Source organism: Scyliorhinus canicula, chromosome 15 (genome assembly GCF_902713615.1).
Source record: "Scyliorhinus canicula chromosome 15, sScyCan1.1, whole genome shotgun sequence".
Lineage (NCBI taxonomy): Eukaryota > Metazoa > Chordata > Chondrichthyes > Carcharhiniformes > Scyliorhinidae > Scyliorhinus > Scyliorhinus canicula.
The window spans coordinates 120602553-120615420 of NC_052160.1; the positions used below are offsets into that span (position 1 = coordinate 120602553).

Below are 12868 nucleotides of genomic sequence, written 5' to 3' on the forward strand. Positions count from 1 at the left end.
CTTATTCTTCTTATGTTTCAGTGCATCCGAAACTGACAACGCAGAAGATACAATTTGATAATGACAAAAAACGAGTAGGTTGAAGCCATAAAGTCTGATCCCTGAGCACAAAACGTACGTCGTCTTGGAGGTAATTAGATGGCAATGGAAGATTGATAGCATTTGTTTAACGTATGACTATCTTCGGTGGCAGTTCTGAAGACTCATGTTCACCTCAAAACATTTAACACTGTTTCTAGTTCCACGGATGCTGCCAGAGCTACACTCTTCAGCACTTTTTGCTTTCATTTCAAATTCCCAGCATCTACAGTATTTTGCATCTATTTTACTACTTTGATGTTGTTTGGCTAGAATCTGCAAGATGTCAGCTTTATTTTGCTAAATTCACAAATAGTGCTTTTGGATTTATGAGCTGATTTCCAAAGTGCTATTAGTTCTTGCCCTGACTTCCCGCCATATTGCCACAATGGTTTTTCTTCTTTCTCGTGTTAGAAGGGACCTGTTGCAAGATTCCAAAAGACTGGTTGGGTCATGAATTTTCACTGAAATCCTTACAATCGGTTAACAATGAAGTGAAATTTAAGCCTGTTGCTGGCTCTCCCACATTGTTGTAAAGCGCATCCAGGTAGTTGTGTAAACAACATCTGTTTAATGACATGACAAGCCTTCAGGAAGTTTTCGTTTTAAATTTGCTTTGTTTTTGAGTAAATTATTCTCCTGACAAGCATCAAGTCCCTCGGGTCAAAACTTGAAAATTTCTCCTGAATATATGTGCTCTGGTTATGTGTTCAATTGTTTCTCAAAAGTTCTCCGCTGAATTTATCTCCTATCAGAGTTTGATGTATTCATCTTAATTAAAATTGGACATTTTAAATTCAGTTTTATGTATCACTCGCAGACATCCAGAATGACAATTTTCAAACAGCACATTATGTTCAGTTAGTTTTTCTCTGTTTCTTGCCATAATTCTCATAGTTACATACTCATTTTAAAATGTGGGAGGAAGTAATATGTTAGGGTTACCCGACTGACTGGCATCAAACTTTGCACATCTCGTTGTCTCAGCATAGACAGCATACGGCGGAATTCTTCAGGTCCCTTAGCCACACGTGTTTCTCGATGGCATGCCGTCCGCTGGTGGCGGGATTCATTACTCCATGTCAAAGGGATTTCCCGCTGGGAAACTCATGGTTGTGGGTGCACTGCCGGCGGGAAAAGAGAATCCCAATGGCCAGAGAATTCCAGCCCTTGTTACTAGTTATGATTTTTATCTGAGGTCCCTTCCACAAGTAGTTCATTTATACTTTTCCATTTTTCTGTAAGGACATACTTTCAATTGGCCGATAAGGCTTTTCAGGTCAATTCAATTCCTGGATCACCAAGAAACAGCATTGTTGTAAGAACGACCACCAAGACGACTGCAGTATGATCAAAAGCACCAATTAATTTACAGCATTATCTCTAATGGCAAATGACTCAACCCCAGTGTCATGAGAGACACCCAACAATATCTCCTCAGAACAAGGAATTTGATGCAGTAAAAAGTTTAACCATGTAACAATTTATACAACTATGTTCTCCCTCAGGTGCTAAACAGCTGGCTTGTAATGCAGAACAAGGCAGCAGCGCGGGTTCAATTCCTATATCGGCCTCCCCGAACAGGTGCCGGAATGTGGCGACGAGGGGCTTTTCACAGTAACTTCATTGAAGCCGACTTGTTGCAATAAGTGATTATTATTATAAGTTGTTTCATGGGTTTTTTGATACCATTGAGCAACACTTGTTATTGGGGTCTAAATATTTTTTTCTTCTTTTTTCTTTTTATAAATTTAGAGTACCCAATTAATTTTTTCCAATTAAGGGGCAATTTAGCGTGGCCAATCCACCTACCCTGCACATCTTTGGGTTGTGGGGGCGAAACCCACGCAAACACGGGGAGAATGTGCAAACTCCACACGGACAGTGACCCAGAGCCGGGATCGAACCTGGGACCTCGGCGCCGTGAGGCTACAGGGCTAACCCACTGCGCCACCATGCTGCCTGGGTCTAAATAATTTCAGCCTCATCTACGAACATCCTCCCAAAATATTTCCTGGTCGTCTGAACAACTCCATATTGGAAACTGGGCTGATTCACCAGATGAAATGGTTCGCAAATGGTTCCAAATCTAATCATGAGTTAAACACAAATTGAAATACAGTGAAATGAACAAAAATAGACTATTGTGTAGGAGTGACCGATGAACAAACATACAAATGCTACCTGAGAAATCTGACCTTTAACTATCACGAAACATATTAAAATGCTTATCGTGATTGAAATAGCTCTTAATTTTCAAAAGTAATTATATTTTCAAGGCTTTGAAAAGGATTTAAATTTTGTTAAACAGGGACTGCATATAGATTATGGAACCATCTGGTCACTGTCAACAAAATAAAGTCTTCTCCTTGAAATAGTGCTTCAATTAAGTTTCAGACTTTCTTGCAAATTGTATTCAATTGCCAAATGCATTAGATGACCAATTGTTGCTAGGTTACTGGTGAAATTATTGCATTTGGTCAGTTATATCGGTCACAATAATACAGATTTTCTTTTGTTTAATGCAGGCACCAGAACGACATTTTAAATAGTTACAAATCATTTAAAGAGGACATGATGGAAGGAAGGAGTATTGTGAAAGGTACGCTCTACCTCCTGTTAACAGTGATTGGAATCCCAGGTAATCTAACTATCGTCACATCATTCATCCACATTGCCTGCTATGACCACAAACTCCTCCCGGCAGATACAATAGTGTCCAACTTAGCCAGTGTGAATTTAATAGTGGTTTTGGTAAGGTGCATCCCAGAAGCTACAGCAGCATTTGGACTAAAGCAGCTGTTTGACGATTATGGTTGTAAAATTGTAATTTTCATTTACAGAACCACCAGGTCTTTGTCTATCTGGCTGACTTTTCTCCTCAGTGGTTTTCAATGTATTACTTTGGCACCAGTCACTTCAACTTGGTCCACTATCAAAAGGCAAGCAGCAAAATACCTGAGTGCTGTTATTGCTTTTCTATGGGTTCTGAACATGTCCTTAAGTACTCCAGCTATATTATTTTCCATTTCTTCAGAAAATAACTCAGCTGGCAATAAACATGCTGTGAATCTTGAGTACTGCTTGGTGAAGTTCCCTTCACAGACAGTCAAGCTGGCTAATGGCGCACTGCAGACCTCCAGAGATGTCATACCCATTGTCCTTATGGTGCTAGCAAGTGCTTATATTTTGCTAGTTCTGTATAGACACAAGCAGCAAGTTAAAGGGATTCGGAGCTCAAGCAAAAACCAGGGATCCACAATTGAGACTCGAGCAGCCAAAGCAGTGGTCACTTTGGTTACTCTCTATGTACTTTTCTTTGGAGTTGACAGCATTCTGTGGATTTATACGCTGACTGTCGCTAAAACAATGCGGACCTCTCTCATCTCAGACCTCCGAGTTTTTTTTTCCTCACTCTACGCATCAGTCAGTCCTATTGTTATTATTATTTCCAACAGAAAAGTCCACAATAAATTAAAATGTGTGAAGGCAAAACCAGAAACAATGCTGTCAGAAGCTGCTTCTTGAGCTATTTGAAAATACAAGACTCGACTAATTTCAAAGATCCCTGAACATATTTTTCGATTGAAATTAAGAATAACGATCTTACTAATTGTACAGTTCACAACCATATTTAAATATGGGGGGAGATGATGGCATAATGGTAATATTACTGGACTAGTAACCTAGAAGAAAACAAAGACAAAATGCTGGACAATCTCAGCAAGTCTATCAGCATCTGTGGAGAGAGAAGGGAGCTAATGTTTCTAATCTGTATGACTCTTTGGCAAAGCTGGAAATAGAGTGAGATTTATATTGTGGTGGGGTGGAGGTGGTCATGTTTGGAGTAGTGGGATTGGATAGAGGGGCAGCAATACGGTGGCACAGTCGTTAGCACTGCTGCCTCACAATGCCAGGAAACCAGGTTCAAATCCACCTTCGGTCACTGTCTGTGAGGAGTCTGCAATTTCTCCCCGTGTCTGCGTGGGTTTCCTCCGGGTGCTTCGGTTTCTTCCCACAGTCCAAAGATGTGCAGGTTAGGTGGATTAGCCATGATAAAATTGCCCTTAGTGACCAAAAAAGTTTGGGTGGGGTTATTGGGTTACGGGGAGAGGGTGGAAGTGAGGGCTTAAGTGCATCGTTGCAGACTCGATGGGCTGAATGGCCTCCTTCTGTACTGTATATTCTATGTTCTATGTGCAGGTCAGGTGGATTAACCATGCTAAATTGCCTCTTAGTGTCCAGGGGTGTGCAGGTTAGGGTACGGGAATAGGGGGAAGTGGGTATGGGTAGAGTGCTCATTTGAGAGGTCGGCACGGACTTGATGGACCGAATGGCCTCCTTCTGCATTGTAGGGATTCTATGATAGGTGGAGATTGACAAAAATGTCGTGGATAACAAGACCTTATACAACGTACTCAAAAATCATGTCAGCAATTGGGGCCTCACGGTAGCATGGTGGTTAGCATCAATGCTTCACAGCTCCAGGGTCCCAGGTTCGATTCTCAGCTGGGTCACTATCTGTGTGGAGTCTGCATGTCCTCCCCGTGTGTGCGTGGGTTTCCTCCGGGTGCTCCGGTTTCCTCCCACAGTCCAAAGATGTGCGGGTTAGGTGGATTGGCCATGCTAAATTGCCCGTAGTGTAAGGTTAATGGGGGGATTGTTGGGTATACGGGTTACGTGGGTTTAAGTAGGGTGATCATTGTTCGGCACAACATCGAGGGCCGAAGGGCCTGTTCTGTGCTGTACTGTTCTATGTTCTAATGTTTTGTTGAAATAAAGTGTAAAGTGTTAACTGCTTTCATCATCAAAGTTAGCTTTCATCAGTACTTGAGTTGCCCTAGTTTCAAAATGCTCAACCCATCACTGGTAGGATTCCCCACTCTTTCGCTGCATTATCTAGTCCATTGAAGAGGCTACTATTTCTACCCCCCACAAAACACATGCAGCCTCGGTGTATATGAAAAACTGTAAAACCAATTTTCAGGTTGGATTACTCTTTCCTATCCCCACACCCTTGCACAATGGGTGTCATGTTCTTTCTGCCTCATTCTGACTTCTGTAATGTATCAAATAGCTCACAGCAATTGCTTGGAGTCTATTATGACAATATGCTTTTGGAGACATGTTAAGAATGGATGAACCAATGTTTGAGCAAATTTTTTTATTCAATGGAGCTGATACTTTATTAAGTGATGAAATATGCAATCATTTATGAAAGATTCTTGTTTTCCTATTGCATTGTGCTTTGCAAAGTATATATTGATGTTATTGGTCCTCCTGAGGTCACAGGTTTATTCGTATTTAATTTAAGCTAATCCTATAATATCGCACAAATGCTTGAAAATGTCTGTTGTATTTCTCATTAGGTTGTACATGAAAACGTTCATGGCACAGAAAATTAATATATGAATTGTGAAGAGATGTGAGTGACTTTCTAGTAATAATCAGGATTTAATGTTACTCTGACTTTATACTGAATGGAAGTGAGTTGTATGTGGTGATTTTAGATAATATCAAAGGGCTTGGTTCACACTGCGAAACTTTAAAAGGACGAATGTGTTTTAAGCTTCTGACCTACATGGTATAAATATTAAAATGTTGTGATTTTTTGCTGCTAGGTGTTGCAAGGAATAAATACAATCTACAATATTGACAGTAGGTAGTACAAATATTCATTCTCCTTGACTATTTGTAAATGAACATTTCAGAAGACAAGTCTCTTTCAACTAAATTATAAAATATTAAAAGGTCCCTTTAAAAAGACATCGCAGCAGCTACAATTTCTTACATTCTGGAAAAGCTCCACTTTTCATTCCAATGACTGATTAAAAGGAACAAGCCAATTTTATAACATGCTTAAAAGTACCAAGTACTCACTAAATTCCTTTTGCACCTTTTAAAATCAGTGCTGGAAGTAAAACACTGATTTTCATTTGCATTTGTCAAATCATATTTCATGCCTTCTGTTAAATGTTCATATAAATATTATGAAAAATACATTGTGAGAAGAATCATCGAGGCATAGAGTCGTACAGTACATCGGCCCATTCATTTATCAATACGGAGGGGCTTGCTCTAATGCGGGGTGACCTCCGAGCAATGATTGAAGACCACCCCAGGGAATGATAGTAAAGCCACTAATTGGAATAGGGTCTTTGATCCACAGCCTTCCAAATAATTTTATCTCTTTGATCATGGAGATGAAAGGATCATCTTATCAATGACAATGTACCTGAATGGATTTTTCCAACCAGCTGCAGAGAACAAAAATGATCAATGTTTCTGAGTAAAAGCCTTTAGAATTCCAACCATCATAATGTTATGGACTGCCAACGTGTTCCAGTTGATTGACTTTAGTCAGGTTTTATATAATTTCCTGCTGCTTTGAGATCTATTGACTCAATACAAAACTAATCATAGAATGCAGCGTGAAAAATGGTAACCACTGTAAAAATTTTAAAGAGAAGGATCTTTTCAACTTTATGGTTTGTACTTTTTCGAAATGGTTCACCTAATGCTGTTAATAAAAATGAGCCACAACATATTGGTTACGTCTTTGCCAACAGTATACACCTCTCTTTAAGTAAGATTTGCTTCAGTGTGAAATAGATTCATTTTATTTCTACCGTCTACGAAACAATGTTGAAGCATTTAATGCCCTTCCCCTTGTTGAGTTTGGTGGGGTGGGGGGAGAGGGGGGGGGAGAGGGCGTTTCATCAGGCAGCAAGGCTCGCAGGTGGCCTTTCTGCCCTGCAACCAGTTAATCCCCTTAAGTGGGCATGGAATGTGCACTTGGGGGCCCCATCCCGCCATTGCTGGTGCTCACTCAGGGCCCGACAGGGGAATTGCTGTTTGGGAAGCGACAAAAGCAAACCCTGTTGATATTACTTGCTGACTCTCAGGGGGTTCCCTCATTCAACGGCATTGAGTGCCTGAATGAGTGACCTGCCATCAAGACGGCGGATCCTGGCGAGAACCAACGCCAGCCCGTGCTACTAATCCCCTACAGCCCCGTGATCCCCATCCGATGGCTTGGGTCCCTGAGTGGTCTTGGACCACAATTGAGTGCAATGCTTTGTTGGTTGTGCTACTTGGCAATACAGCAATGATAGCCTCTGATCTGCCACCCCCTCCCACACGTGTGGGGATCCTTGATTCCGAGGATGCTTCTGCCCAGTTAAGTGCCCGATTGACATTAATGTGCGGGGTCTCCTTGATAAGAGATCACATATGGGCTCTCACCAGCACCCCAGCCAGAGGACAAGAGCCTGGCTCCTTCTGCCAGGGGGATTTGCTGCCTGCACAGCAGAATTTCTTAGAGTCCATTTTAACCAGATAAGATAATGCTTCTGGAGCCCCTATTAAACTTTTGCACCATGATTTTTTACAAATTTGCTAAATGGATCCCTGATGTTGAAAAGGATTGAAAAAAAACCCACATAAGTCAAAAATTTATTTGAAAATGAGAAATAATTCTCATTATAAGACACACAATGGCATACAATGTGCTAATTCTTTAACAACACTCCCTTCAGCTTGAAAGTCTGTAAAGCCTTAATTAAAACATATACATATTATTTTAATTCACACTTGTCATTTTTGCTATTGTGTGCTGAGATATTCAACACAAGTTGGTCATGAATATGTATGTCTTCAAACCAGTATTAACAATACTGTAATTTGTTAAAATTGTTCACTATTTGCATTTCGTTCTCGGAGAATATAAATGAGATTAAACATATACCTTTATTTGTTCATGGGATGTGGGCATCGCTGGCTGGGCCAGCATTTATTGCCCATTCCTGCGGGCATTTGCTGTGGATCTGGAGTCACATATAGGCCAGACCAGATTTCCTTACCTAAAGGACATTAATGAACCAGACAACAGTCGACACTGACTTCCTGGTCATATTTAGACTTTTAATTCCAGATTCTTATTCAATTCAGATTTCACCATCTGCCATGGCGGGATCTGAACCTGGGTCCCCAGAGCAAGACTCTGGTTCTCTGGATTATTAGTCCATTGACAATATCACTGCACCACTGCTTCTCCACAAAGTAGATGGATTGGCATTTAAAATATTTTGATGATGATATGAAATCTGCTTTTCAGTACAACAGTGACATGCTAGCTTTCTGAAGGAAACCTGACAAGCTGAAGGGAGGCACGTTCAGCTTCAAGGGGAAAGTCAGTGCCTTTGTAGCACTGCTTGTGGGCCAGGAAAAACAGGATGCTACCCCCAGCCCCACCAGTTACATAATCCCCACATACAAAGAACCTCGGACGCGATTCTCCGATGCCGCGCGGCATCGGGAAAGCCGTCGTGAACTCGGCCGAGTGTCACGACGGCGTTGGAGGCCGCTCCTCGCCCCCTATTCTCCCCCCCCCGGGGAGCTAGGAGCGGCGTTTCGAGAAACTCGGCCGCCGGGCCTTGACACTTGCGTCAAAGCAGCGCACCGAGAATGACGCGACGGCGGCGCCTAAGTGACGTCAGCCGCATATGCGCAGGTTGGCTGGCTCCAACCCGTGGTAGCATGGTGGTTAGCATAAATGCTACACAGGGTCCCAGGTTCGATTCCCGGCTGGGTCACTGTCTGTGCGGAGTCTGCATGTCCTCCCCGTGTGTGCGTGGGTTTCCTCCGGGTGCTCCGGTTTCCTCCCACAGTCCAAAGATGTGCGGTTTAGGTGGATTGGCCATGCTAAATTGCCCGTAGTGTCCTAAAAAGTAAGGTTAAGGGGGGGGGATGTTGGGTTACGGGTATAGGGTGGATACGTGGGTTTGAGTAGGGTGATCATGGCTCGGCATAACATCGAGGGCCGAAGGGCCTGTTCTGTGCTGTACTGTTCTATGTTCTATATACCTTTCGCGCTATGTTCACGCCGGCAGCGACCAGGTGTGGTTGCCGCCGACGTGAACAGGTCGGGAACGTCAGGCCACTCGGCCCATCCGGGCCGGAGAATCGCTGGTCGCTGTGAAAAACGGCGAGCGGCGATTCCGCGACACGCCATTTTGGGGGGGGTGGGAGAATCGTGGGGGGTGCCAGGGCGGCGTGTTATGATTCGCCCGGCCCTTCCGCGATTCTCCCACCCGGCGTGGGGAGCGGAGAATCGCGACCCACATGTCTGGGGAATCAACCCACCCACCCCACCCGCAGTCAGACACTCAACCACTATTTACCTCTTCCCATCACCCAACTAGACCTACCCACAGCTTGTTTGCCACCTTATGGTACAGGTGGGAATCGTATGGACCAAACCCATTCTTCTGGGTTTCCTGATGTTAATATAGCACCCACATCCTCCCTGCCTTTGAGCTAATATCTAGCTGACTGAGCTTTGTTAAAAGCCAACAAACATGGAGGTAGTCAAATAACTGGACAATTATATATGTTCCTCCGTGCTGAATCCATACTGCTATTTTATTCATGTTCTTTTTGACTCTACTCAGCACCATAAAGTAACCCTCTAGCTTATCTATTGTCGAGCCCAATAGAGACTGACATTTAATTAAAAGGAGCACTTTCTAACCGTGTTGATAAAAGTTATCCAAGGATTAGAATATAGAAAACAGCTGAGTAAACTGGAATTCTATATAGCTGGCAATACAAATGTTGTGATGTGCTTTTAAATCAGTACAGAAATGTGGACCTGGGTCAGATTGGTATAGTCAGGCTGCGGTAGAATTACAACTTTGCTTTCAAAGCTCAGTTTCTTTTCTCTTTGTAATAAAATCTTGCAAAATGAACTTATAATTCCACTGACTTCCAATTAAAAATATTGGCTAACAGGTGGTACGGTTTGGGTAGTTTGCAGACAGGTTGCATGTCTTCGAGAGGGGAAGCGGTATATTGGCCAGAACACCAGATTCTCGGATGCAGCCAAAGAGGATAGCCTGGAATAAGAAAGGAAATCTTCCTTTCTATGGATGGGTGATGGGCACTCCTACACATTATCCAGCAGCAGTAGAGAGAGTTGGCTGGGCAGAACAATGTCAGCAATGTTGTGGCTACCGTGTAATGTATTTGGGATTCAGGGGCCACAGATACCTAAGGTAGGCAGTCAGCTATTTTAAGATAGTTTATTAAGAAGCGGCAGTTTAGATACGATGCATTAACCAAGTAGACAGAAAAAGTATACAGTCCATAACAGTTCAGGGCAGGCGGTTGGTACAGTGTATGTGTGTGTTGATCTCAGTAGCTTACGATAATGCTTATTCTGCTCTTTAGTCGAAGTGTTCCGCCTCCTCCTCGTCCATCTGAAGATGGCGGCTGCCTACGAGCAGTCACCTCACCAGAACCCAGCCCAGACGCCTGAGCACTTTTTCTAGGAGAGGGAGGGTGTCGCTTACCTAGTGCCAACCTAGTGCCTTTGTTCAGCAAAAGATGGCGCCGGAGCGAGGCGACTCTCTGCAAGCTCTCCCCAACAGATCCACTTTTAACTTAACTTATAATTGTTCTAACCTTTTAAAAATTAATTCCAAAGCTCTTGAATTTTGTTTAATTCCCTTTTCTTCCATGTACTGAATGATCTGTTGAGCTGCTTGCAGAAAAATACTTTTCACTGTACCTCGGTACACGTGACAATAAATAAATCCAATCCAATCCAATCATCTATTCAAACCCTTCTGACCAATTGATACAGGGAAGGTACCCAAACTGTCAGGGCAGTCTATTAGTTTGCATCATGTTGAGGGTCATATCCTGGTCCTTTCTAAACACTTGCATACGTAAAGTACTGCACAAGAAGCCATGCTATCAGTTTAGGTACGTCAACTTGACAATCTGAATGAGGTCACCTTTCTGTTTCCACTTTAATAATCAAAGTGTTTAGAAACTCTCTTTCCAGAGATAGAATCGATGCTGTCTAGCATAAAATGTTTTATATTATGAAGAAAATACCAATTTATTAAAGACACCAATTTCTTCTAACCGTAGGAGGGGAGGTATGTCTTGACCTTACCAGGATAGCCAAGGGAAGGCTTCTCTCCAACTCTCTCTTGCTTTCTAGCTAACCACGAAACACCAAATTTTAATCATACTCCAAATGATTCTTCTCTTCCCCATGTCACTATCCTCTCATAATGGGACACTTCATTCGATCCCCTCCTGGCAGTCCATACTCAGTACTTCCTGTCCCCATCATGATATTCCCCCTCTGGCCTACACCTGTCACTTCTCCTTCTTAGAAGATGCACTATGTTAGGCTGTCTCAGAGGCCAACAGAAGTCCCCAACATGACATAATCCAATCATTCCCATTCTTCTTATCAGAGAGTCTGGCACATACTCTGAGAGAGACATCAAGAACATGAGGAGGTCCTGCTATGTTTCAAACTTTGACTCCAATGGAGGACACTTCCATTGACATTATTAGTGGAGGAAAGATAAGCAATATTGGAGATGGTGTTGCTGGAGATGACCAGAAGCAGAGTTTGGGCATTTCTCTTTCTTTTTCTCTTTCTTACTTAACTCTCTAGTTCATACACACATAATATAGAAACCTGGTTGCAGTGTTTCACCACTCATCTCCGACTTCATGCCCTGGCCATTGTTAACCATTGCTAATCATTGTTTCTGTTGCTCTTTCTAGGTTGTTCAAATGTCAACCCAAAAGGAACAATGAGTAAATGACTGATACTGGTCTGAACTGGTTATATGCACCTTAAAATAGAACTCTAGTTCAGAGCAGTGCCAGCCATTTCCCACTTTTTACTGTTTATTTCCTTTTGGGAAGGACTGGCCGACAGCCACACACATGAAAGGATATAATCCTCTCTAAGCTGCACAATCACATGGACTCACTCATTCATGTACGAGCAGGGAAATTGGCACACTGGGTGGTACAGATGGTGGGATGAAAGGATTTGCACTTCATGATTCATAGAGCGTAAGTGAGAAGGCGCAGGTGCAAGTCGAAGAAAAGCCGAGGAAATGGCTCCCTTGAAAGACGGCTCAGGCCTTCTCTCTGCAGAAGAGGACAGAGTTTCAGACTTTAGAGGACCCAGCACTAAAAGAACAATACTATCTGTGCAGCAACGATTCCTAAATGTATTGCAATTTGCTGGGGGGGGAGGGGGGGGGGTCACCTCAAGGGATATTTCAGCCTGCCCCTCCGTGCAGAGATCTGTGACACCAGTAACAGTATCTCTTAGGGAAACCCATGATGGACAGGCCGGGAGACTGAATGAATCAGGGCTTACTTCAGATCATAGATGTACAACAGTTGGCTCATCTGGGGATCAGTGAGGGTGCTGAGCTGCAATCTGACAACCAGAGGAGTAATGCAATGGGAGTAGAATGTGTTGCCTTATGATGATAGCACAGCTACACCATTATCCCCCATTCAGCCAATGCTCAACTCAAAATGCCAGAGAGCCAACTGGTTCAGCAACTGAGTTGTTATTGTCTGAAGTTTCTAGAGGTCACCAATTAAGAAGCATCGCGCGAGACTTTGTCTGACCCACCTTCCAGCTGAAAGCACAGTTGAGCATCTTGTCGGAGCACACAGCAGATAAAGATCAGTTGAAACAGGTATTTTGGACTCAAACCTTAGTGATAATTGGTATGTAGGCATCTGGGTAAGCGAGCAAGTCTTTCTGTGCAGGTCGTTGCTGTAGTCACTGGCAACCTTGTAATGTCAGGTAAGATGAAGATCAAAGTTGCTCCTCGGGCAGGTGCAGTTTATTAGAGCGTGAGAGAACATGGCAGCGATATGAAAATCCGACCACAATCTTCTTTTCCTCTGGAGCAACACCACCAGACATCAACCAGTTTTTAAATAATAAATT

At 43.0% G+C, this 12868-nt stretch overlaps 1 protein-coding gene across 1 annotated transcript; it reads left to right on the forward strand.

The window, feature by feature from the left end:
• Positions 1–2655: 2655 nt before the first annotated feature.
• On the forward strand, positions 2656–3606 carry LOC119978174 (olfactory receptor class A-like protein 1). The gene has a single exon (XM_038819607.1). It carries the CDS (start codon positions 2656–2658, stop codon positions 3604–3606), a length of 951 nt encoding a protein of 316 aa, XP_038675535.1.
• The last annotated feature ends 9262 nt before the right edge of the window (positions 3607–12868 follow it).